This window comes from Chiloscyllium punctatum, chromosome 16 (assembly GCF_047496795.1).
Source record: "Chiloscyllium punctatum isolate Juve2018m chromosome 16, sChiPun1.3, whole genome shotgun sequence".
Lineage (NCBI taxonomy): Eukaryota > Metazoa > Chordata > Chondrichthyes > Orectolobiformes > Hemiscylliidae > Chiloscyllium > Chiloscyllium punctatum.
In genome coordinates this window covers 39,516,952-39,543,997 of record NC_092754.1, presented here as the reverse complement: position 1 = coordinate 39,543,997, position 27,046 = coordinate 39,516,952, and the positions used below count along the sequence as shown (strand labels likewise).

General features: G+C 41.2%; 1 protein-coding gene across 3 annotated transcripts in view; it reads left to right on the top strand.

Annotated features, from left to right (window-relative positions):
- The window catches only part of kif17 (kinesin family member 17), an 83,993-nt gene that overhangs the window by 30,071 nt on the left and 26,876 nt on the right, over window positions 1–27,046 (top strand). For all 3 annotated transcript variants that reach the window (XM_072586753.1, XM_072586756.1, XM_072586754.1), the window contains exons 4-8: window positions 206–395; window positions 7,339–7,791; window positions 10,183–10,289; window positions 17,913–18,057; window positions 22,840–22,946. In XM_072586753.1, the coding sequence (XP_072442854.1) occupies window positions 206–395; window positions 7,339–7,791; window positions 10,183–10,289; window positions 17,913–18,057; window positions 22,840–22,946 (1,002 nt within the window). The remainder of the gene's footprint in view (window positions 1–205; window positions 396–7,338; window positions 7,792–10,182; window positions 10,290–17,912; window positions 18,058–22,839; window positions 22,947–27,046) is intronic.

Here is a 27,046-nt window from a genome sequence, read left to right as displayed (position 1 = left end):
CCACAGCGATAATCAGCACCTTTGGGGGAGGTATAGAGACAATTTTAAAATTGAGTTATAGTTCTGTTGCAAAATTAGAAGTAAAATCTATCTTGAATTTTTTGACACTGTAAATAATCTTTACAATGGTGAAATTTAATAGATTAGTTCTAGGCTGATGATTCCCCAGGCTTCTAACTTATTTGTCTCATCCATCTGATTATAGCTCAAGGAGCATCCAGAGAAAGGCATTTATGTGAAGGATCTATCCATGCACACTGTGCACAGTGTATCAGAGTGTGAGAAAATCATGGATATTGGCTGGGGCAATCGAGCTGTGGGATACACCCTCATGAATAAAGACTCATCACGTTCACATTCTATATTCACCATACACTTGGAGATGTGCTCAATAGGTCAGTTATGCAAAGCAACAGGTGATTGAATATTGATATTTTATTTGCAGTGATTTACTTCTGAAAATTTTTTTTCTAAAATTCGTAGATACAATCCTCAGAATTTCTTCCAAAATTAAAATAGGTTAAACAAATTGCATCTATTTATCCCTCTGTCCTTTTCTCTTTCTGTTTTTGCATACTTTCACCTTTGCCTTTGTGTTTATTGTCCCTTAATTTCCATCTGTTTGTTTTACTCTTTCTCCCGTTCTCATCATTTCCAATAAATTTGATTCCTTTATAAAATGGATTTAGATTTTATCGTCACGTACTCAAGTACAGGAGTTCAGTGGAAAGTTGCACATGGTGCCATCTTAGGTACCAAAGTACCTAAGTACAAAAGAAGCTTAGGTGCAAATTAGTCAGAGAAACAAGTGTTGAAAAGTTAAGCATTGTTTCATAAAATAGTAGAAAAATTAAAAAAGTGGATTATAGTTTACATTGAAGTCGTTCATAGCTTAAAAGAGGAAAATAATGGAATAAGTTAATACTTCAACAGTTTTTGATGAGTCCTCTACTTATCTCGCACTCTGGGAATCTTGTCTATCTGTTCTTGAAGCATGTGTCATAGATACCATCGCTTCTGCTGGAACTGCCACCTCTCTATTTTGCCTCCGGTGCCTCAGGAATATGCCTGGGCAGGATCCACTCACATGCCAAGCCAAGATGCCACCATGACCTGCCAAGAGACCAACCAACATACCATCAAAAGACCAGGATGAGAACTCCAGAGAGACCAGGCCAGGACCCACCATGAGACGCCGAGACACCAGGTCAGGACCATCAGGAGCCATCGGGAGACCAGGCTGAGAGAGGCCATGCTGCTGAGAGACCAAGACCAGACCCACCAAGAGACTAAAGGGCGAGAGAAAAAGAAAGAGAAAGCAACAGAAGGAACGAAGGAGCTCCAGTTGGAGTACCCTACTCTGCCTGAGAATGTATTGTTTATCAAGGCTATTGTTTATCTTCACAAAATTATGGCAAGGAACTTAAATTCTTCGGAACTTTTGCTTAGTTTTGTCTTTAGTACTGAAATGCTACTCCTTAGGGGTTAAAAGAAGTGTATATTAACATTGGAAATAGAGTAAGCCAATTAACCCCTTCAGCCTGTTCTACCATGAGCCACTGTTCAGTAAAATCATGGTGAGCTGAAATCCAAACATCCTTTGATGTGCCTTTGCTCATATCTCCTGTTACCTATGGTGGGAAAAAAAATCTATTAATCTCACATTTAAAATTAGCAAACAAAACATCAACCATTGCCATTTACTGAGAGATTAGATTTCTAGATTTTTACCTTATTTTGCCGATGTGTGTGCCTAATTGCTCTCCTAAAAGTTCTGGTTGTCATTTTTAGACTCTCTCCCTTTGTCCTCGCCTCTTCAATCAGCTAAAGTAGACTCTCCCTATCTTCACTTAGTATCTTTTAAAAATTAATCAAATAACCCCTTCATTTATACATCCCAAAGAATACAATCCTAGTTTTGTATCCTCTCATTGTAATTTAATCCTTGGATTTAATTTAATCCAGTTATTATTTGGAGATGTCATAAAGATGTACAGCAGGGAAACAGACCCTTCGGTCCAACTCATCCATGTCAACCAGATATGCCAACCCAATCTAGACCCACCTGCCAGCACCCGGCCCATATCCCTCCAAACCTTTTCGATTCATATACCCATCCAGATGCCTTATAAATGTTGCAATTGTACTAGCCTCCACCACTTCCTCTGGCAGCTCATTCCATACTCAAAGCACCCTCTGTGTGAAAAAGTTGCCCCTTATGTCTCTTTTACATCTTTCCCCTCTCAACCTAAACCTATGCCCTCTAGTTCTGGACTCCCCCACCCCACGGAAGGGACTTTGTCTATTTATCCTATCCATGCCCCTCATGATTTTATAAACCTGTATAAGGTCACCCCTCAGCCTCCGAAGCTCCAGGGAAAACAGCCCCAGCTGATTCAACTTCTCCCTACAGTTCAAATCTTCCAACCCTGGCCACATCCTGTAAATCTTTTCTGAACCCTTTCAAGTTTCTCAACATCCTTCCGATAGGAAGGAGACTAGAATTGCACGCAATATTCCAAAAGTGGCCTAACCAATGTCCTGTACAGCCACAACATGACCTCCCAACTCCTATACCAATAAAGGAAAGCATACAAAACATGTTCACTATCCTATCTACCCGAGACTCTGTTTTCAAGGAGCTATGAACCTGCACTCCAAGGTCTCTTTGTTCAGCAACTCTCCTTAGGACCTTACCATTAAGTGTATAAGTCCTGCTAAGGTTTGCTTTCCCAAAAAGCATCACCTCACATTTATCTAAATTAAACTCCATCTGCCACTCCTCCGCCCATTGGCCCATCTGATCATGATCCCATTGATTGGCGGTGGAGGGAATGAATGATGAAGGAGGTGGATGGGGTGCAAATCAAATTGGTTGCCTTGTTGTGGATGGTGATGAGTTTCTTTAAGTATGTTGTGGTTGCACTGTTCCACTCAGCACTTCTGGCTGAAGGTGGTTTCAAACATCTTGAGAAGATGTATTACTAAGTCCTTGTATTGTCAGATTACCCACAGTCCTGTAGGAAGGACCAGCAACAGTGAAGGAATGGCATTGCAGTTCCAAGCCAGCATAATGTGGGAGGGGAACTTGCACATTGTGGGTGACACATTGGCTCAGTGGTTTGCACTGCTGCCTCACAGCGCCAGTGACCTGGATTCGATTCCAACTTCTGTCGACTGTCTGTGTGGAGTTTACACGTTCTCCCTGTGTCTGCATGGGTTTCCTCGGGGTGCTCTGGTTTCCTCCCACAGTCCAAAGATGTGTGAGGTAGGTGAATTGGCCATGCTAAATTACCCATAGTATACAGGGATGTATTGGTTAGCTGCATCATTCTGGGGAAATGTGAAAAAAAGTAATAGGGTAGAGGGAATGAGTCTGGGTGGGATACTGATCGGAGGGTCATTGTGGACTTGTTGGGCCTAATGACTTGTTTCCACATTGTAGGGATTCTACGATTTTGTAATCTGAGGTAACCTACTTCACTGTCCATTAAACCTCCAATTTTGATATCTTCTGCAAACTTACTAACTATATCTCTTATGCTCACATCCAAATCATTTATATAAATGATGAAAAGTAGCGACTTAGCACCGATCCTTGTGGCACTCCACTGGTCACAGGCCTCTAGTCTGAAAAATAGCCCTGCACCACCACTCTCTGTCTTCTATCTTTGAGCCAGTTTTGTATCCAAATGGCTAGTTATCCCTGTATTCCATGAGATCTAACCTTGCTCACCATTCTCCCATGAGGAACCTTATTAAATGTCTTACTGAAGTCCACATAGATCACATCTACCACTGTGCCCTCATCAATATTCTTTTTGTTACTTTTTCAAAAAAACTGAATCAAGTTTGTGAGACGTGATTTCCCATGCACAAAGCCATGTTGACTATCCCTAATCAGTCCTTGCCTTTCCAAATAAATGTACATCCTGTCCGTCAGGATTCCCTCCAACAACTTGCCCATCACCGACGTCAGGCTTACCGGTCCATTGTTCACTGGCTTGTCCTTACCACCTTTCTTAAATAGTAGCACCACGTTAGCCAACCTCCAGTCTTCCAGCACATCACCTGTGATATTGATGATGCAAATATCTCAGCTCGGGACCCAGCAATCACTTCCCTAGCTTCCCACAGAGTTCTAGCATACACCTGAGCAGGTACTGGGGATTTATCCAGTTTTATGCATTTCAAAACATCCAGCACTTCCTCCTCTGTAATATGCACATTTTCCAAGATGTCACCAACTATTTCCACATTCTATATCTTCCATGTCCTTTTCCACAGTAAACACTGATGCAAAATACTCATTTAGTATCTACCCCATCTCCTGTGGCTCCACACAAAGACTGCCTTGCTGATCTTTGAGGGGCTGTATTCTCTTCCTTATTACCCTTTTTGCCCTTAATGTATTTGTAAAAACCCTTTGGAGTCTCCTAAACTCTATTTGCCAAAGCTATCTCATGTCGCCTTTTCTGCTCTCCTGATTTCCGTCTTAAGTATAATCCTACTGCCTTTACACTCTTACAGGGATTCACTCGATCTATCCTGTGTATACTTGACAAATGTTACTTCTTTTTCTTAACCAAAACCTCAATTTCTTTAGTCATCCAACATTGCCTATACCTACCAACCTTTCCTTTCACCCTAACAGGAATATACTGTCTCTGGACTCATTATCTCATTTCTGAAGGCTTCCCATTTTCCAGCTGTCCCTTTACTTGCGAACATCTGCCCCCAATCAGTTTTTGAAAGTTCTTGCCTAATACTGTCAACATTAGCCTTCCTCCAGTTTGAACTTCAACTTTTAGATCTGGTCTATCCTTTTCCATCACTATTTTAAAACTAATAGAATTATGGTCGCTGGCCCCAAAGTGCTTCCCCACGCACACCTCAGACACCTGCCCTGCCTTATTTCCCAAGAGTAAGTCAAATTTTGCATTTTTCTAGTAGGTACATCCACATACTCATTCAGAAAATTTTCTTGTACGCACTTAACAAATTCCTCTCCATCTAAACCCTCAACACAATGGTAGTACCAATCTACGTTTGGAATGTTAAAATTCCCTACCGTAGCCACCCTATTATTTTCACAGATAACTGAGATCTACTTACAAATTTGTTTCTCAATTTCCCACTGACTATTAGGAGGTCTATAATACAATCCCAATAAGGTGATCATCCCTTTCTTATTTCTCAGTTTGACTCAAATAACTTCCCTGGATGTATTTCCAGGAATATCCTCCCTCAGTACAGCTGTAATGCTATCCCTTATCAAAAATACCACTGCCCCTTCTCTCTTGCCTCCCTTTCTGTCCTTCCTGTAACATTTGTATCCTGGAGCATTAAGCTGCCAGTCCTGTTAGGCTTCTTGCATTGAAATAAATGCAGTTTTAATTTATCAGTCCTACCTTGTTCTTTCCTTTGTCCCTGCCTGCCCTGACTGTTTGACTCTCTTTTATAAATCTACATTGTACTTGCTGACAGCTGTGATATCTTTCCTAAGGTGTAGTACTCAGAACTGCTCAGGATACTGTAGGTATTGTCTGACTAGAATTTTATACAGCAGAAGCATATCTTCTATCCTCTGTGTAAAGTAACTCTCTAGATATAAAGGCCAAAATTATATTAATGTTTTTGATAACCTTCTGTACTCATTGATGACATTTCAGTGATCTATGTTCATGCACCCCAAGTTTCTTTGAACCTTCACTGTTTCAAGCAATGCCCTATATTAATTTTTTTTGTCTGTAGTAGATAACCTTATTTCTTACATTGAAATCCATTCACCAGTTGTCTGTTCATTTAATTAATATCATATAATTTTATACTTACATCTACCCTGTTTACAATACTACCTATCTTGTGTGACTTTATGTTTCATCACCTTGGTCATTAGTAAATACACTAAATTGTTGAGACTCCAACAAAGATCCTTGCTGAAAATTAGTGCCTACTCGTTATTCCTAGCCTTGACTTCTGCCAGAGGTCAATTTACTAATGTGCCAAAGTTAGTCATGATTTGGAGGTTCCAGTATTGGACTGGAGTGTGTTTCGACTTGCACTACCATCTGATGAAGGAGCAGCGCTCCAAAAGCTAGTGCTTCCAAATAAATCTGTTGGACTCTAACCTGGTGTGTGATTTTTAACTTCCTAATGTTCAGTAGTGATCTGCCATGGGGGCAGGATCTCTACTTATTTCTCGATGACTTGCAATCTTGTGATGACCTCTTTCATTGCTCATATGAGTCTCCCATTTTCAATCTCAAAGAGCAATATGTCTTTGGAAGAAAAAGCAGCTGAGCTAATTTTCCATTGTCTTCAATTATGCTTAAGGAAACATAAGTCCCCTTCCCAAAGGTCATCTTTCATCTGCACCTTGAGTAGTTGTCCTTCAAGGTTCTATCTCTCCTGCCATCACCACTGAAATTTGCTAGTTCTGCTGTTTACTATGGCTCATAATGCTGAACATGAGAGTCTTATTTGGGTCTGGGCTTACTCACAAAAGTGCAGTGGCCACCACCCCTAGGTTTGAATGATCCTGCTACCCATCAATTTCCCTATCAGATGAGTAATAAAAAGGGACAGGGAAACAGAGCTGGTGGTTTATCCCAATGGAGGCAAGTTAAAATATAATAGGTTCTGAGCAACAGAGAAGGTCTGTGATTGAGTGGAGCGTAGCAGAAACTAAATTGCCAAAGTTTTTGTGATTCAAAGCTAAAGGAGCAATAAAAGAAACAAAAGATATGTCTGAAGAAGGTTAAATGACAAAATATCAGCTGTATGAAAATAAAGTAATTCCTTTAAATTAGCAATAATATTCAGAGGCCACAAGATGACAGCCAATTATCTTTTAATAGACCTATGTCTCATCTCTTGTAGTAGTATCCATAGTGTTAATCTTCAATTCTTAGTGATACCAGTACAATCCTGGAAGGGTTGGCAGTTCTACTTTCATCGTTTATGAATGTGAATTCAGTTTGAAGCACATATCTGTTTGAAAGAAATGATGGTATCAGAACATAACCATGAAAACCCATTTTCAAAACAACCCAATTGATTTCACTTTATCCTTTAGAGAAGAAAACCTGCTGTCATTACCCAGATTTAGACCATTTGTGAGTCCATTCACCAAAATTATTGACTAACTACCTTTTGAAATCAAACTAGGAAGGAACAATTACTTCTAGCCTTGTAGTGCTATTCACTAATAAAATTTGGTGAGACACTTGGGATGGTCTATCTGATACCCTCCTCAGGCTGAAAATGACTGAAGGCGAATGGGCATCGTGATGGAAGAGAATATTTGTAACTATCGTTTCTGTGTCTTTCTTGCAGATGATAATGGAAAAGACCGCATCCGTGTGGGAAAATTAAACCTGGTAGATTTGGCAGGTAGTGAAAGACAGGCAAAAACTGGAGCGACTGGAGATCGATTGAAAGAAGCCACAAAAATCAACTTGTCACTGTCAGCACTTGGAAATGTAATTTCTGCGCTTGTGGATGGAAGATCAAAACACATTCCATATCGTGACTCCAAACTGACGCGAATGTTACAGGATTCCCTTGGAGGCAACACCAAAACTCTGATGGTGGCATGTCTATCTCCTGCAGACAATAATTATGATGAAAGTCTTAGCACTTTACGATATGCCAACAGGGCAAAGAATATCAAAAACAAGCCAAGAATTAATGAAGATCCAAAGGATGCTTTACTTCGAGAGTATCAGGAAGAGATTAAACAGCTAAAGGCACTCCTAGCTGGACAACTTGGAAATGACAACTTATCTAGTAAGTACTTTTTCTTCTCTCATTCATTAAAAACTCCTTATTTTATACTGATACGAACTGATGGAATCCAAATTTCTGTTAATCAAAAAGTGGAAGATTGATCCAGTGGATGTAGAATGTATGCCACTTCCAATGTCACAGTCCGGATTTTCAATTGTGCTTGCAACCCACCTACTGGTTTAGCTCAGGCTCCTAACCCCATATGATATATTCCAGGAGTGCCCACCAGATTTTTAAAGACTGGGAACTGACTGACCATCCAAGCAAGGATGGTGGATGGGCTTCCAACATTGACGGACATTTGGGAAGCTTCTAAGCACTCAATGATTGGCAGTCCCACCAGCCAGGGTGGGAGCTGTTGATCTGAACGTTGAGAAAAAGAAAAGTTAAAGTATGTTTATTTTCACTTTTTAAATAGCCATAACTATCTGGCCCTTGTTGTGAAGAGTAGCTGAAGCTGAATGGGTCCTTATTAGGCCCGGAGAATGCCTATAATTAGCCTTAATGGTCAGCATCTGATTTAACTCCAAGCTGCCCTCATTGAAAATGAGTCAGGATCATGGCAGGGAACCTTATGGAGGCTGGTAGCATGTAATTGCCTGCCTACTTGCATCTGATTTCAGGCTTAAACAATTTAACAGTCCCTATAACAATACACAATCACTTCTTTTATTCTCTCATGGATGTTGGTGACACTGGCTAGGCTGGCATTTATTGCCCACCCAATTCTCAGAGTCGCCACATTGCTGTGGGATGGAAGCCACCTACAGGCCACACCAGGCAAGACATGTCCTTGTAGGAGGTAAAAACAATGACTGCAGATGCTGGAAACCAGATTCTGGATTAGTGGTGCTGGAAGAGCACAGCAGTTCAGGCAGCATTCAAGGAGCAGCGAAATCGATGTTTCGGGCAAAAGCCCTTCATCAGGAATAAAGCCTGATGAAGGACTTTTGCCCAAAACGTTGATTTCGCTGCTCCTTGGATGCTGCCTGAACTGCTGTGCTCTTCCAGCACCACTAATCTAGAATGTCCTTGTAAGACATTAGTGAACCAGGTAAATTTTTATGACAACCAACAGTGATTACATGGTCACCATTAGGCTGGGTTTTATTACAGATTTTTATTGAATTCAAATTTCACCACCTGCTATGGTGGGATTTGAACCCACATCTCCAGAACATTAGCCTGTGAGTTCAGATTAAAAGCGCTGAATTAGTAGTGAACAGTGGTAGTGTTCCTCATTGTTCATAATAATAACTGGTGTTAACTGCCAATACAATTTGAAATTTTTATAGAACATAATATCTGTTCTACCAACACCCAAAACAATTCTTGCAGTACCACAGTAAAAGACATGTCTTTTTGTAATATATCATCTAAAATGATTGTGCATCATATGGTCTGAATTTGTATACATCACTTGTGTTTTTAAAAAATCTAGTGGGTCTTACAGCCCTGAAAATCTTGACTGACATCACAGTACTTTTTGTAGTTTTGTGCTGGATTCAGATAAATCTGTTCAAAGTTATTCTTTGTCTCTACTTTGTTACCATGGCCACTGTTTCCACGAACTGTTCCGCCTCTTTTGTTTCTACTAAGATGCAAATTGAGTATCCTATACATTCTTACTCCTTGCTGGATCCTTAAGGTTTTTGAATCAATTCATCACACTGTCCCCCATTCCAACCTGTGTTTACCCATAGAACCAAAGCTCTATTGTACTCTTCATCTCTCATCTACTATTAAGCACAAAACTTTAAAATCCAATCTTGGCATCACCTAATCATGATTTTTAAGTTCACTAGTAATCTGAATCACCTCATCCAAATGATATTATTTCGGTAATCATTTTTGCTTTTTGTAATTCCAGAAGGATCATTTATTTAAACCAACACCAATATTATTAGATGTAATTTTCTCTGACTGTGGTCTAACTCCCAGATGGATGCTATCAAAAGCGTAGTATCATAGAATTTAAAAAGGGAAGGAAGAAGACAGGAGGGAATTAAAAAATGGAAGTGAAACACATGTACCTATTCTCCATCACAGTTCAAAGGGTAACTCAGTATCTAATGTGTTACTTGTTACTGGTAAGTCCTAGGTTTAAGATTTGCTGAGTTAACTGATCTCAACTGAAGTAGCATCTTCAAACCTAGATAAAAGAAGATAGGTAGGATCTATTGTTGATAACTACCAAGAAGCACTGAAAAGGAACGTACATATGGATTAGGACCATACAATTGGATTAGGACACTGGGCACTCAAATGTGATCTGCCTTGATCAAATTGCTAGCCTGAATCTAAGACAACTGTATGTCTACCGTTCCATTATTTTAGAATAGGAAGCATCGTAGGTTATCACTTAAACTGACTTTGCTTTTTATTTTGCAGATTTTCTAAATAAAGTGCAAAGGAATAGTAGTCAAACGACCATTCCATCCCCTCAGAATACCAATGCTCATGCTGAGATAGAACTTGAAAAAGAAAATATGAGACAGGTTTGTGTAAATTGAAGAAAAAGCTAAAATATATTCTCAATCTTTACATGCTATGTTTATAGATTTATGCTAAATGGTACTTCTGGTTCTGATATTACTGCTTTTTTGATGTATTACTTCCACAAGGGAGATTTGTATTCATCCCAGTGAAGTAGCAATGTTCTAAATTCACCAGGTTTCAGGACTCACATTGATTGTGATGGGAAAATCTTTGTGATAAAATAAAATATCACAAGAATCATTTTGGGAATAGAAGTTCACTTCTTTCCATCTAGATTGTAATGCATAGGATATCCAAATGCATAGTATTGTTGCTTTATCAGTCATAGTTGTGCAGCAGATTCAGTGGGTTGAAACTTACTTCTTTCAGTTTGGATCTAATTCTTGTGTACACTGCTCTAGTAGAGTCATTTACCGAAAAACATTAACCTGCATAATAAAATACTTCATAATGCAACCTGAATCCTGACAAATTGGAGGGGTCTTTGTGAGTATTGCACACAGGTCCCTTTTAAATTTGTAATTAATAATCTCATCTCACTGCAGTTGGGAGACCAGGGAGATTCTGAAAGGAGATTTATTTGCAACTGCTATTAGTAATAACAGTGATTGCTTGAGATGCAGCAAGCTACCAGTCTTTGCATGATGGACAATCAGGTTTTCCTTCAGAAGGGGAGGTGGATGAAAAGGAACATTGAAGCTCTCCTTAAATGAAATGCATTTTGAGTACAATGCAGCTAGATATAGCTTTTTAAAAATTCACTCAAAGTATGCGGACATCACTGGCTGGATCAGCAATTATTACCCATCCCTTAGAACATAGAACATAGAACAATACAGCACAGAACAGGCCCTTCGGCCCACGATGTTGTGCCGAACTTCTAACCTAGATTAAGCACCCATCCATGTACCTATCCAAATGCCGCTTAAAGGTCGCCAATGATTCTGACTCTACCACTCCCACGGGCAGCGCATTCCATGCCCCCACCACTCTCTGGGTAAAGAACCCACCCCTGACATCTCCCCTATACCTTCCACCCTTCACCTTAAATTTATGTCCCCTTGTAACACTCTGTTGTACCTGGGGAAAAAGTTTCTGACTGTCTACTCTATCTATTCCTCTGATCATCTTATAAACCTCTATCAAGTCACCCCTCATCCTTCGCCGTTCCAACGAGAAAAGGCTGAGAACTCTCAACCTATGCTCGTACGACCTACTCTCTATTCCAGGCAACATCCTGGTAAATCTTCTCTGCACCCTCTCCAAAGCTTCCACATCTTTCCTAAAGTGAGGCGACCAGAACTGCACACAGTACTCCAACTGTGGCCTAACCAAAGTCCTGTACAGCTGCAACATCACTTCACGACTCTTGAATTCAATCCCTCTGCTAATGAACGATAATATTCCATAGGCCTTCTTACAAACTCTATCCACCTGAGTGGCAACCTTCAAAGATCTATGTACATAGACCCCAAGATCCGTCTGTTCCTCCACCTGACTAAGAACCCTACCATTAACCCTGTATTCCGCATTCTTATTTGTTCTTCCAAAATGGACAACCTCACACTTGGCAGGGTTGAACTCCATCTGCCACTCCTCAGCCCAACTCTGCATCATATCTAAGTCCCTCTGCAGCCGACAACAGCCCTCCTCACTGTCCACAACTCCACCTATCTTCGTATCATCTGCAAATTTACTGACCCACCCTTCGACTCCCTCATCTAAGTCATTAATAAAAATTACAAACAGCAGAGGACCCAGAACTGAACCCTGCGGAACTCCACTTGTAACTGGGCTCCAGGCTGAATATTTACCATCAACCACCACTCTCTGCCTTCGACCGGTTAGCCAGTTTTCTATCCAATTGGCCAAATTTCCCTCTATCCCATGCCTCCTGACTTTCCGCATAAGCCTACCATGGGGAACCTTATCAAATGCCTTACTAAAATCCATGTACACTACATCCACTGCTCTACCCTCATCCACATGCTTGGTCACCTCCTCGAAGAATTCAATAAGACTTGTAAGGCAAGACCTACCCTTCACAAATCCGTGCTGGCTGTCCCTAATCAAGCAGTGTCTTTCCAGATACTTGTAAATCCTATCCCTCAGTACCCTTTCCATTACTTTGCCTACCACAGAAGTAAGACTAACTGGCCTGTAATTCCCGGGGTTATCCCTATTCCCTTTTTTGAACAGGGGCACAACATTCGCTACTCTCCAGTCCCCTGGTACCACCCCCGTTGCCAGTGAAGACGAGAAGATCATTGCCAACGGTATTGCAATTTCCTCTCTTGCTTCCCACATAATCCTAGGATATATCCCGTCAGGCCCGGGGGACTTGTCTATCCTCAAGTTGTTCAAAATGTCCAACACATCTTCCTTCCTAACAGGTATCTCTTCTAGCTTATCAGTCCGTTTCACACTCTCCTCATCAACAATACGGTCCCTCTCGTTCGTAAATACTGAAGAGAAGTACTTGTTCAAGACCTCTGCTATCTCTTCCGACTCAATACACAGTCTCCCACTACTGTCCTTGATCAGACCTACCCTCGTTCTCTTCATTCTCAGGTTTCTCACATACGCATAGAATGCCTTGGGGTTATCCTTGATCCTATCCGCCAAGGATTTTTCATGCCCTCTCTTAGCTCTCCTAATCCCTTTCTTCAGGTCCCTTCTGGCTATCCTGTATCCCTCCACTGCTCTGTCTGAACCTTGTTTCCTCAACCTTATGTAAGCCTCCTTCTTCCTCTTTACTAGACATTCAACCTCCCTCGTCAACCAAGGCTCCCTCACACGACCATTTCTTTCCTGCCTGATAGGTACATACATATCAAGGACACGTCGTATCTGCTCCTTGAAAAAGTTCCACATTTCCACCACATCCTTCCCTGACAGCCTATGCTCCCAATGTATGCTCCTCAAATCCTGTCTTACAGCATCGTAATTTCCCTTCCCCCAGTTGTAAAATCTTCCTTGTTGTGCGCACCTATCTCTCTCCATAACCAAGGTGAAAGTCACAGAATTGTGGTCACCATCACCAAAATGTTCACCCACTAACAAGCCCGCCACTTGTCCCGGTTCATTACCGAGTACCAAATCCAATATGGCCTCCCCTCTGGTTGGACATTCTACATACTGCGTTAGAAAAGCTTCCTGGACCCACTGCACAAACACCGCCCCATCCAATCTACTTGATCTAAAGAGCTTCTAATCGATATTTGGGAAGTTGAATTCGCCCATGACTACGACCCTGTGGCTTCTGCACCTTTCTAAAATCTGTTTCCCAATCTGTTTCTCCACATCTCTGCTGCTATTGGGGGGGCCTATAATAAACACCCAACAAGGTGACTGCACCTTTCCTATTTCTGACTTCAGCCCATACTACCTCCAGAGGCAGATCCCCCTCAAACTTCCTTTCTGCAGCCGTTATACCATTTCTAATTAGCAATGCCACCCCCCCTCCTTTTTTACCACCCTCCCTAATCTTACTGAAACATCTGTAACCAGGAACCTCCAACAGCCATTCCTGTCCCTCATCTATCCATGTTTCCGTGATGGCCACAACATCGTAGTCCCAGGTACCGATCCACGCCTTAAGTTCACCCACCTTATTTCTGATACTCCTTGCGTTGAAGTATACGCACTTGAGCCCATCTCTGTGTCCGCAAGTAGTCCCTGTCAGTGCTACCTTCTCCACAGCCTCCCTACAGTCTTGGGCATCCTGACACACAGCTAGCTTACTTGCTGGACTACAAGTCCGGATCCCATCCCCCTGCCAAATTAGTTTAAACCCCCCCGAAGAGTGCTAGCAAACCTACCCCCCCAGGATATTGGTGCCCTTCTGGTTCAGGTGCAACCCGTCCTGTTTATACAGGTCCCACCTTCCCCAGAATGCAGTCCAATTGTCCAAATATCTGAAGCCCTCCCTCCTACACCATCCTTGCAGCCACATGTTCAACTGCACTCTCTCCCTATTCTTTGCCTCACTGTCACGTGGCACCGGCAACAACCCAGAGATGACGACTCTGTTTGTCCTAGCTTTTAGCTTCCAGCCTAACTCCTTGAGCTCTTGAATGACCTCCCCACCCCTCTTCCTACCTATGTCGTTGGTGCCAATGTGTACCACGACCTCTGGCTGCACACCCTCCCCCTTAAGGATTCTGAAGACACGGTCCGAGACGTCTCGGACCCTAGCACCCGGGAGGCAACAAACCATCCGAGAGTCTCGCCCATGTCCACAGAACCGCCTGTCCGTCCCTCTAACTAGAGAGTCCCCTATAACTAGCGCTCTCCTCCTCTCCCCCTTTCCCTTCTGAGTCTCAGAGCCACAGACCCCTTCACTGCAGCTTACACCTGCAAGGCTGTCCCCCCCAACAGTTTCCAAAGCTGTATACCTATTTTTTAGGGGAACGACCACAGGGGAACCCTGCACTGCCTGCTTCTTCCCCTTCCCACCTCTAACTGTTACCCAGCTACCTCTGTTCTCCGGCGTAACTATGTCCCTGTAGCTTCTATCGATCACCCTCTCAGCCTCTCGAATAATCCTCAGCTCATCCAGCTCCAGTTCCAGTTCCCTAACTCGTTCGGTGAGGATCAGGATCTGACTACATTTCCTGCAGACGAAGTCGGCAGGAGTATCGGTGGTCACCCCTACCTCAAACATCCTGCAGGAGGAACATTCCACCGCCTGCGCTGCCATGACTGTACACTTTGTCTCCAAAAACAAGAACACTGAGTCAATAACCTGTGGACTTTAAAGTTAGGTTAGAGGAGGAGGGTGGGAGGGAGGCTCTACGAAAGTAGGACCTGGGGTCTAGAACACACGCACTCAAATACTAATCACTTACCTTCCCGCCCAGCTATGTGCTCCAACCTCACTTCCGCTGCCCGCTACAGGTAAGCAATTTTGAAACAAACTGTCTTACCTTAGCTGTAGTCTCCCGGGTTCGCTTTTCCTCGGCCGCTGCTCCCACCCTTGTTACTGATGTTCCTGTAATTTCTTTTGCCACTGCGAGGTCCTCTGAGGTCCATGCATGGTAGTGGCTTCTGAAAGTCAAAATCAGTCATTGGCACACTCAGATTGATATATGTGGACCTACCCAGCCGTGCACAGCGTGCAGCCTAGAGGAAACATTGCTGGTGCCTTTGAGAAGGTGGTGGTGAGCTGCCTTCTTGAACCCTGCATCCCATTCAGAATAGGTACACCCACAATGCCTTTAGGAGATATTTCTAGCAGTTTAGCAGCAATACTGAACAATTAGCGATATATTTCCAAGTTAGGATAGTGAATGGCTTGGAGACGAACTTGAAGGTGCGGGTGCTCCCATATATCTGTTACCTTTTCCTTTTAGGCAATAGTGGGCTTGGAAGTTATTGCCTAAAGAGCCTTGGTGAATTTCTGAAGTGCATCTTTTATATAGTGCACACTATTGCTACTGAGCATCGGTGGTGGAGGGAGGAGGGAGTGAATGTTTATGGATGTGGTGCCAATCAAGTGAATTGCTTTGTCCTGGATGGTGTCGAGCTTCATGAGTGTTGTTGGAGCTCCGCATATTCAGGCAAGTGGGAGGTATTTCATCACACTCCTGACTTGTGCCTACTACATGGCGGACAGGCTTCGGGAAGTCAGAAGGTGAGTTACTCCCTGCAACAGTCCTAGCCTCTGACATGCTCATGTAGCCACTGTGTTTATATGGCTGGTCCAGTTGAGTTGCTCACTAACAGTAAACTTCAGAATGTTGATAGTGCAGGATTTGGTGATAGGAATGCCAGAGGGTTTACCAGAACCACACAGTTGTCATTCAAGTATTTCATTGTTTTGGTAGATGTTAAAACAATACAATGAGATTTTGGGAGATAATCATAGAATTGTACTATAGTAGAAGCCCATTGAGTCTGCACCGCCAAAAATATACTACTACCTACACAAGTTCCACTTTCCCACACTAGGTCCATAGCTTTGAATGTTATGATGCTTCAAGTGCCTGTCCAAGTACTTTTTAAAGGTTATGAGGCTTCCTGCCTCGACTATTGTCCCAGATAGTGCATTCTAGACCTCCAACATATTCTTGAAATCCCCTCTCAACTTTTCACTTTTAAATTATGGCCCCTTGTTGTTGACCCTTTAACTAAGGGTGCAGCTGTTTTCAATCCATCCTGTCCATGACCCTTATAACCTTATAATTCACTATCATGGCCCCCAACAACCTGAGCTTATCCAGCCTCTTTTCATCGTTGAAATTCTCCATCCTGCGAATCTCCTTCGCGCATCCTCCAGGGCAGCCTCATCCTACCTATAGCGTGGTGTTTAGAACTGCACACAGTTGTGGTATAACCAAAGTTCTGTACAACTCCACAAGACCTCCCTGCTTTTATAATCTATGCCACAACTGAAAAAGGTATGTATCCAGTATGCTGCCTCAACTGTTCTATTAACTTGTTCTGCCACTTTCGAGGAGAAAGTGAGGACTGCAGATGCTGGAGATCAGAGCTGAAAATGTGTTGCTGGAAAAGCGCAGCAGGTCAGGCAGCATCCAAGGAACACATTTTCAGCTCTGCCACATTCAAGGACTTGTGGACAAGCACTTCTAGATCCCTCTATTCCTCTGAGCTTAATAGTGTCTTTTCATTCATTGGATACTTCTATTAGATTACTTACAGTGTGGAAACAGGCCCTTCGGCCCAACAAGTCCACACCGCCCCACGAAGCGCAACCCACCCATACCCCTACATTTACCCCTTACCTAACACTACGGGCAATTTAGCATGGCCAATTCACCTGACCTGCACATCTTTGGACTGTGGGAGGAAATCAGAGCACCCGGAGGAAACCCACGCAGACACAGGGAGGACGTGCAAACTCCACACAGTTAGTCGCCTGAGGCGGGAATTGAACCCGGGTCTCTGGCGCTGTGAGGCAGCAGTGCTGACCACTGTGCCACCATGCCGCCCACTATGTCAGTTCCTTCTTTCAAAGTGCATCACCTCACACTCATCAGGGTTCAATTCCATTTGCCACTGATCTGCCCAGTTGACCAATCCGTTATATTCTCCTGTATATTTTGATTCCTCTCACTGTCAACAAGCAGTCAATCTTGGTGTCATCCACAAACTTACTTATCATCTTCCCTACCCCACCCCCAACCCCACACCATTCTCATCTACATAATTTATGAATATCACAAACAACAACAGTGGGGTGATATGCCACTGCACACCAGTTTCTAGTCACATAGACAGCCTTCAACCACACCCCTCTGTTTCCTGTCACTATTTAAATCCACGCTGCCAAGTCACCCTGGATCCTATGAGGTTTCACCTCCTTTATCAGATTCCCATATGGAACCTTATCAAAGGCCTTATCAACTGCCCTACCCTCATCCAATTACTTGATCACCTCTTTTGAAATTCTCACTGGCTTTGTTAGTTATGACCTTCCTCTGACAAAGCCATGCTGATAATCTCTGAACAAACCTTATCTTTCTAAATGGAGATTATTTTTCTCCTTCACAATTTTCTGTCATTGGTGTTAGACTCACCAGCTATAGTTGCCTGGTCTAAGTCCTCCACTCTTCTTCAACAGTTCTTCATCAATTATTTCATTTTGTATTTTTCTTTAGGAATATGAGCAGAAATTATCAAAGATCAAGGCAGATTATGAAGCAGAACAAAAGTCCAATGTCAAACTGCAAGAAGATATTGAAAAATTAAGAAGTTCATATGAAATGAAATTGGCACACATTGAGGCTTCAGATAAGGCCACAGGTATGCCTTCTGGACTTGGTTTTGAAATCCATGAAATGTTGACTTCATTGGTGAGATTGATGGTGTCCCGTTATGGCTGAACATCTGAGAGTCAGCTGGATTGAATGGGGAAATGCATACATTTGAACTCCAACATTTGATTGATCCGTACAGCAGACCATTCATAATATCTTGACGCAAAGTAGAGTGATCTGTTTGTGTTTTTCTTTTTGTCCTATTTCTGTGCACAGAGATACTTGTTTCTAAATAATTAACGTTCATGCCACAGAAATGCCAGGTAATGACCATCTGTAACTGTCTGTCCCTTGACGCTCAATGCCATTATAATCATTGATTCCCCCACTATCAACATCATGGGATTGCCATTGGCCAGAAAATCAACTAGCCCCATCATATAAATAAAGTGGCTACAAGAGCAAGCCAGAGGCTAAGAATATTGTACTGAGTAACTCACCTCCTGACTCCTCAAGCCTGTACAACATCTACAAAACATAGGTCAGGAGTGTGATGGAATACTTCCTATTTGCTTGGATAAGTTCAGCTGCAATTGCACTCAAGAAGCATGACACTATCCAAGACAAAGCAGTCCACTTGATTGGCACCACATCCACAAGCATCCATTCCACACCAAAGCCCAGCAACAGCAGTGTGTACATCTACAAGATGTACTGCAGAAAACTGTCAAAACTCCTAGGGCAGCACTTTCCAGACCATATCTGCTTCCATCCAGAATGGCAAGGACAGCAGATACATAGGAACACCACCACCTGCAAGTTCTCCTCCAAGTCATTCACCACCCTGACTTGGAAATATATTGCCATTATTTCCCTGTTGCTGGGTCAAAATCCTGAAATTCCATCTCTCATGACATTGTGGGTCAATGATAACACATGAGCTATAGCAAATTCAGAAAGCAGCTCACGATCACCAAGCCTTCAAGGGCAGTTAGGTACAGGCAATAATATTGTCCAGCCAGCAATCCCCATGTCCCACCAGTGAATTTAAATGAAAATGTTCAGAGGGTCTTCCCTCAGGTTGTGCATCACTGCACAAATTATTTTTTAATACAATCACCTCATGTCTTGATGTATGTGCAGAAGCACTTTAGATTGTCTCCCAGAGTAGCCTTAATATATTGACTACGCAACTAATTCTTGATTGCTGATTCTTCAAGGTATGAACTTACTTTTTTCTAACCTCGTTGCTGTATTCTCAAAACCATACATCAAATTGTGAAGTCTGTCAAAAGGTTTAACATTTGTGCAATAAATTACCACTTTTCACAACTGTAGAGGTAATCATGACTGCTCAGGAAGCTTTATTCTTCTATTCAGACATAATTCTATTTTAAGAAGCAGTATGTTAGTCTTTCTGACACAGAGTGATCTTATGATCAATCATTGGAGATGGAAGGAGTACTACTGTGATATGTAGCATGTTCAGCTGAACTACAACCCAGGTGACAGAGTGATGGTTGATACAGAATTATAGTTTTATTACAAAATTACAAAAGAATATATGATTTGAGAATAAGATTGAGGTGAAAGTGACTGCCCTTGATATCAACACCACATTTAACCAAGTGTAACATTAAGAAGCATGCCAAACTATGTAAGCAGTAGGTGATAGACAGGGCTAGTTCATTTCACAGCCAATGGATCAGATAAAAGCTCTACAATCCTACCACATCCATTTGTAAATGATGGTGGACAATTAACCAACTAGCTGGAGGAGGCTCCACAAATATTCCCATCTTCAGTGATGGGAGTGCCCAATATACCAGTGAAAAAGATAAGCCTGATGTACTTGCAGCAATCTTCAGTCAGAAGTGCTGATTAGATGATCAATCTCAGCCTCCTCCAGAGATCTCTAGCATCATAGATGTCAGTCGTTATCCAATTTAATTCACTCCAGTGATATCACGAAATAGCTGAAGGGCCTGGATACTGCAAAGACTATGGCAAAATCCCAACAATAGTACTGAAGATACGTCCTGTACACAGAAAGCAGGACAAATCCAACTCAACTAATTACCACCCCATCCGTTAATCATTGCTATAATTGAAGAATGCCCGACATTCCCTGCAGGTACCATTTGTGGCTTTAACTTCCATCTTGAATACTGCATAGAAGATGCATATATATGTCTCCCCTCTCGTGTTTGCCTTCCATATTATACCATGCCCTGGATACCCTAAAGCACTTTTAAACTCATGGTTCATTTATTTAAGTGTAATTATTGTTGCTATGTAGCAATTTGTGCATAGTCGTGTCCTACCGCAAAAAATGATGATGATCATTTATTTTCAAACAGTGCCATCCTTAGTGTTCACGTGAGCTACTAGGTGAATTTTTGGTATAACCCATGTACAAGTGATAACATTCCAACAATGCACTATAACTTCCATGCTACTCAGAAAGATATATAATTTGCACACTAATCTTTCCAATGGATATTCTAGTGCAACTAGTTCCATAATATTTCTCATGATTGCGAATGAGAAATAACCTTTAACTTGGAAAATTAAGAAAATAAAAAGGGCTATTACAAGTGTTTTCTCTGTCTCTTGTGAAGACAGTTGATTTAACATTTTCTTTGACAAATATTTTAAGTTAGATTCTATACTATCTACATTGAATGACTTTACGATAGTTACTCCTTGTAGAGTTGTGTGATGAAGTGTGCACAAATTAGATAGCTACCTATTGCTGGCCCAGTTGCTCATTACACACACATTCCCCCAATACCATGCCACCTACAAACATTTACCCCTTGTCCTCACCCCCCCCCCCACATTAACTGCACAAAGCAGCAATATAAACACAACACACAACAAGCTTCAGTAATTTGCTTTCAAAAAGTGCTGCAAATTTCCCCACATACCTTGCTTTTATAACAGTCCTTTCCCGTTTTAATCCATACTCCATATTACAGAAAACAAAATGAGACAGTCTTTAGCTAAAGATTAAGAGATTATATACCAGTGATTCTCTGTAGTTGTGGCCGACATATGCTTCAAATGTTTCAGAGCTAGCAACGATCCCAGAGTTTTGTTTTTCCACTGCTGAGTATTTTTTTGATACTGGTTTAGCGATTTGCAAAACTATCCCCATTATTGAGTATTCCCATTCACTCTGTAGCTAAACTCATGGTTTATTGAACAGAGTCTGATGGACCAGCTAGGTGGTAGGATTACTTCTGAATGATGTTGGAGAACCTCAGATGGGGTATCAATTATCACAATCCAGAGAGCCATTTAGTGAAGAATAGAACTGAAGCCAATCTTTACATTCTTTTATAAACATTTAACTGTCATCAGTTTCTCTCTGCTCAATCTTAAGGATACAAGTGAATCCCCAGCACTTGAATAGAATTATTACACAATAGCTATGAAGATTTCATATTTATTTTTGTGAAGACTTACAGTTCATAAGGATTGCTGAAAAGTTGATTTGTTTCAAGTACTTTGAATACAAGTTTTTCGCTTTCCTAAAAGATCAATGTAAGGACATTGAAACATAATTTTAAAAAATATTTCTAGGAACTCACTTGACGTTGGCTGATTACTTGGCTGTCTTGTTTGATAACTTTTTTTATGCAGTTGGAGATTGTTCAGTTTTCACTTGGGGAAAGCCTGCTCAGGAAATGGCTGCCCAGCTCACCTTTTTGCCTTTTAGAAACATCCTTGTTGTGAGTTCAATATCAATCTTGTGCTCTGAAGTAGAATCTGAAAGACCTTTAAATACTGTGTTTCCTGAACAAGCTGTCAAGATGACTGAGACAACTCTATGTGTCCAGTAATGTGGCTATAAGTTTTCCCATGCCAGATTAGGTGCCATCTGAATATTCCACACCTCCTCTTTTTCCCTTCAAAAGTAATAATTATTAGAGGTTTTGCTCTCACACTGAATCTCTGCAGAGAGTAATCTATTGTTATCTTTAATCCTTTTCTCTTGGGGAATAGGGGTTAATTATTTAAAGGGGTAAATGTATAATACTGTGATATGAAAATGGAAAAAAATGTGTTAACTATTTCTCATTATAAATCAGTAGTTAATGATTTATATAATTACTGATAACATTGGACTTTTCTGTGGAAATTCATTGAATCACTGAAGTATAGTAGTAGGCCATTCTGCCCATTAAATTAACACCAACACTTTAAAGAGCATCCCACCCAGACCCAACCCCTCACCCTATCCTTGTAACCCTGCAATTCCCATGGATAATCCATCTAGCCTGCACATCCCTGGACACTATGGGCAGTTTAGAATGGCCATTCCACCTAACTTACACATCTTTGGACCATGGAAGGAAACTGAAGCACTCTGAGGAAACCCATGCAGACAGAGAAGAATGTGCAAACTCCATACAGTTGCCGGAAGGTGGAATCAAGCCAGGAACCCTGATACTGTGTGGCAGCAGTGCTAACCTAATAGTATTGAGAAAAAATGTTGTGAGTAATCAATCCAATTAAGAATTTTAATTGAAAATGTCATAGTTACATCAAAATTAATCTTAAAACAACTTTAAGTAATCTAGGATTTGGATTACCTGGGGGTGCAAACTTTGATATACTAAAACATCTTCTGTTTGACCAGGAAAATATATGGAAGAGAATATTAAGGTTGCTTTCAAGCTTCTGTATATATTGGGGCTATATGCTTTTAAGAGTTGAGATAGTGTATTTGCTTGGGGAACATGCATGTCATTTATTCCAGAGAAGCAACACAACAGTATGCAACTAGTACAAAAATACAAACGCATCTCTGTCTCCTCAGATGCACCTGAATTTGAAGAAAGAGCATCTGCCCAGGAGGTAACTCAGCCATTTAATGTTGAACTAGCAGATGTATGTGAAATAGAACAGAAGCTAGAGATTGCCACGGTAAATACTATTTTAATACTCCATTAAATATCTATGTACATTTTATTGGATTCATTTTATAATTTTTTTATGATAAGATGTAAAATAAACATTTATACACTGACAGCCAGTTTAAATTATTATATAGTGGTGATTGTAATTGGGCATTCCTGAACACAGAAATATAGTATTTACAGCCTTTGCAAATTCTTATCCAAGCATAGGGCTATCCTGCAAAATAGGGCTAGCCTACAAATTTATGTTAAACAGAACTTCAGGATTGATGAGGAAGCCCTATGTTAAAAGAAAACAAATGAAATGACAGTGAGATAGTTAATATGTGATGAATTGTTAATGCAGTCAAACAAGTTTGCACTTCACTGCAAATGACTAGAGCATTTATTCAGCCTTTGCAGTTTCAGCTAGGAACACAGGTGTGAATGAGTGTGAATTCATCAGCCACTTCAGAGTCATCAGTGTGAAAGTTTTCCTTTTCTCTTGTTGAAACATTCTACCATGTTCTTAATGCATGCCTCAAAAATACTAGTCATCTGGACAGTTTTTTTAATCCTCACCTGGTGTGGTAATGTTGACATTCACAAAGCAGTGAAGCTTCTTGTACTTTCCTATCACACAAAGCAGCAATTCTACAGTTATGCCCATGTTGGCACAGACCATTGCAGTGACAATTCCTAGTTTCACTTTCTGTCATTACATTTTTCAACTCTAAACTTAAAAAAAAGCGATCTGGTAAAAAAAAAGTAAACCAAGCTGGTTTCAACTATGTTAAAAATGTTTCTTGGTGCATGTTGAAAAGAAGCTAGCCTGGTGGCAATTGTCAGAAAAGCCTATCTGATTCACTGAAGCCCTTCAGGGAAGGAAGTGTGCTATCTTTACAAGGTCTACATGTGACATAGTAATGTGGTTAGCTGTAAACTGCCCTGTAGGCAATTAGAAATGGACAATAAATGTTGGTATAGCCAGTGATGCTCATATCCTGTGAGCCATTTAAAAAGGATTTTGCACATGACTTTTGGACTGAAAAGTGGCAAGTAAGATTAAAGGCATACAAATGAGAAGCAATAACCATCTCCAACAAGAGGGAATTTAGCCACCCTTCCTGGACATTCAACAGCATTTCCATCACTGAAGGCCCCATTATCAATAAGAATAACCATTGACCAAAAGCCAAACCGGACTAGCCATATATATGTTGGCTATAAGACCAAGTCAGAAACTAGGAACATTGCAATAATCAACTCAACCCCTGACTCCCCAAAGCCTGTCAACCATCAATAAAGTATGGTAGGATATTTCCCACTTGCCTCCCAAAAATACTCAAGAAGCTTGACACCATCCAGGAAAAAGCAGACTCCTTGATTGGCATTATCTCCACAAATGTCTACTGTTTCTGCCATTGATACACAGTAGCAGTAATGTGTGCAATCTATAAGAGAGACTGCAGAAATTCACTAAGATTCCTTAGAGACTACCTTCCAAACCCATGACAGTTTCTATCTAGAAAGACAAGAGCTGCAGATCCATGGAGCATGACAATTTCTAAGTTCCTGTCCAAGCTACTCACTATTCTGACTTGGAAATATATTGCCATTCCTTCAGTGTCACTGGTCAAAATCCTGGAACTTTCTCCCTAACAGCAAATGGGCTGTAGTGGTTCAAGAAGGCAGCTCACCACATTCTCAAAAGCAACTAAATATGGGCAATTAGTGCCTAACCAGTGACACCCACATCCCATGATTAAATAATCAAACATTGCGCTCTATGGCGGCTTAACTGTGTTCTCATTGGTTGGCAAGTCTGTCTGAGTTTGGCTAATCCAGAGTTACCAGTGCAGAACTTTGGTTTATCACAGGATTTCTATTGGATTTGCTATTTACCTAGCAGGAATGTTTGAAAACCTTGCGTCAACCAGAATTTCAGGTTATCTGAATTTGACTCATTGTGATTTTACAACACATATATACTTTATTTTTAAATTTTCAGCTATTCAACCTGTCATGCCCATGCTCTGCAAGAGTCTTTTAACTCAACCGCGTGCCTTGTTCTTTTGAAGTGATTAATCAATTATCTTTTGAAGACTATGATAGAATTTCCTTCCACCTCTCTTCTAGATGTGTGCTGCTGTATTACCACTCATTAGTTAAAATTGTTTTCCTCACATCCCCTCTAGTTCTTTTGGTAATCTCTTTAAACCTGTCATCTCTGGTTCTCAGCCTTTTACTGCAATTGAAACGGGTTCTCTGTAGCTAAGCTTGTTAGGTCTGTAATGATTTTGAACAAGTCTCCGAATTCTCCACTCAACCTTCTCGAAGGAGTCTTTCCAACCTATGCAATCATTAAAATTTCTTATTACTTGAACTATTCTTTTGGCACTTTTTCTGTGGTACTTTGGGAAAAAAACTCTTTAATCCAGGGGCCAGTATAACTTGCCTGGTAGTCTGAAATCAAAACAAATGTAAGACATAGACTTAAAATGGTTCTTAATCACAAAAGCGGTGCTTATATGGATAAAGTGTACATGCTTAGTTTTACATAGCTGGACATGGTACAAGTTGAGGATACTGTAGTGGAATACGTTATGATCCCAAACCAAACCACTTCAATATGCTATTAAGGTCTGGCTGGCACCAGTAAACTTTAAAATAGACAAAGTATGAGATCCAGGGTACCTACTGAAAGAATAAAGCCTCAGGATTCTGTGGTTTTAAGCAAACAACAATAAACTTTTCTATTCATGTACTCCCATATCATACACCAAATTATCAAATGCAATCAAGACAGATCCCACAGATTTCTCAACAATTATTCCCAGACAATAATGACATAGTAGGTTGTCATCTTATTAAACTTCACAAGGGGTTATAATTCTTCACTTTTACCCATCTGGCCTTGAATTTCTGAAGAACTACTCTATAATGAACTGCCTTAACAATTGAGCCCATTCCTTTGACCTTTTGTGGATCTAGCTTTCCCTGAAATGCAGAAACTGCACTTTAGCACTCATTCACAATATAACTCCAGCTCTTGACCAACATCTAGCATCACTGAGTTGAGAGTGTGGTGCTGGGAAAACACAGCAGGTCAGGCAGCATCCAAGGAGCAGGAGATTCGATGTTTCGGGCATAAGCCCTTCATCAGGGACTTCCCATTCCTGAAGAAGGTTTATGCCCAAAACGTCAATTTTCCTGCTCCTCGGATGCTGCCTGACCTGCTGTGTTTTCCCAGCACCACACTCTCAACTCTGATCTCCAGCAACTGCAGTCCTCGCTTTCTTCTAGCATCACTGACCCTGTTCTGCTCTTGGGTTTTCTCCAGAATTTCAATCTTGCTCAGTTATGTCAAGTAGATGCTGCTTGTGTACTTTTCAGCATCTCTGCTACAGTGGCATCCACACTCACAGGCTTTATTCAAGCTCCTTGCAGCTTCCTACAATACAGAGACAATGATTTTCTCAGCTCTCCAGGATTTTCTGAGCCCTGACTCCCATACTTCACTGTGTCTACTAATTCTTAGATCTTCTATCTGAGTTTTAAGTCACAGAGTTATCCAGCTGCTCTTGACTCCTCACTTAGTTCCCTACACAGAATCCATGTAGTTCAGCTGCTTTCCCAGCAGAACCAGTAAATATATACACCTAACATGAAATATTCTTCTCTCTTTCACATATTATCACTCATGGCCTATACATTTTGAACTGATCTTCAGTGAAACAGCCTCTCCAAATGTCCTGAGTGACTTATTGAAAACATTGTGATAGTACCCTGCCCTATTGCTGGACCAAATTGAATGCTGCCATCTAACAACTCTTGAAACTGTGTTCTGTAAGTGTTAACAGTCATCAATTTCTGGCTTGTGCGGTACAAAAATTGTTACAAATAGATGATTTCATCAAAGGAGGAAGTGGAAACGGTGACATAAAAGGCTAACAATATATGAAATACTTTAATAGTTTGATACTAGAAAACAGTAATGCTATATGTACATTAAAGAGCAGATCAGATTTCTCTGTAAATAATGCACTGTTGATCATTTCTGAAACTACACCGGTATTGGATAACTGAGAATAGCACATTCATCTACAGTGCAGTGTGGTGGTGCCC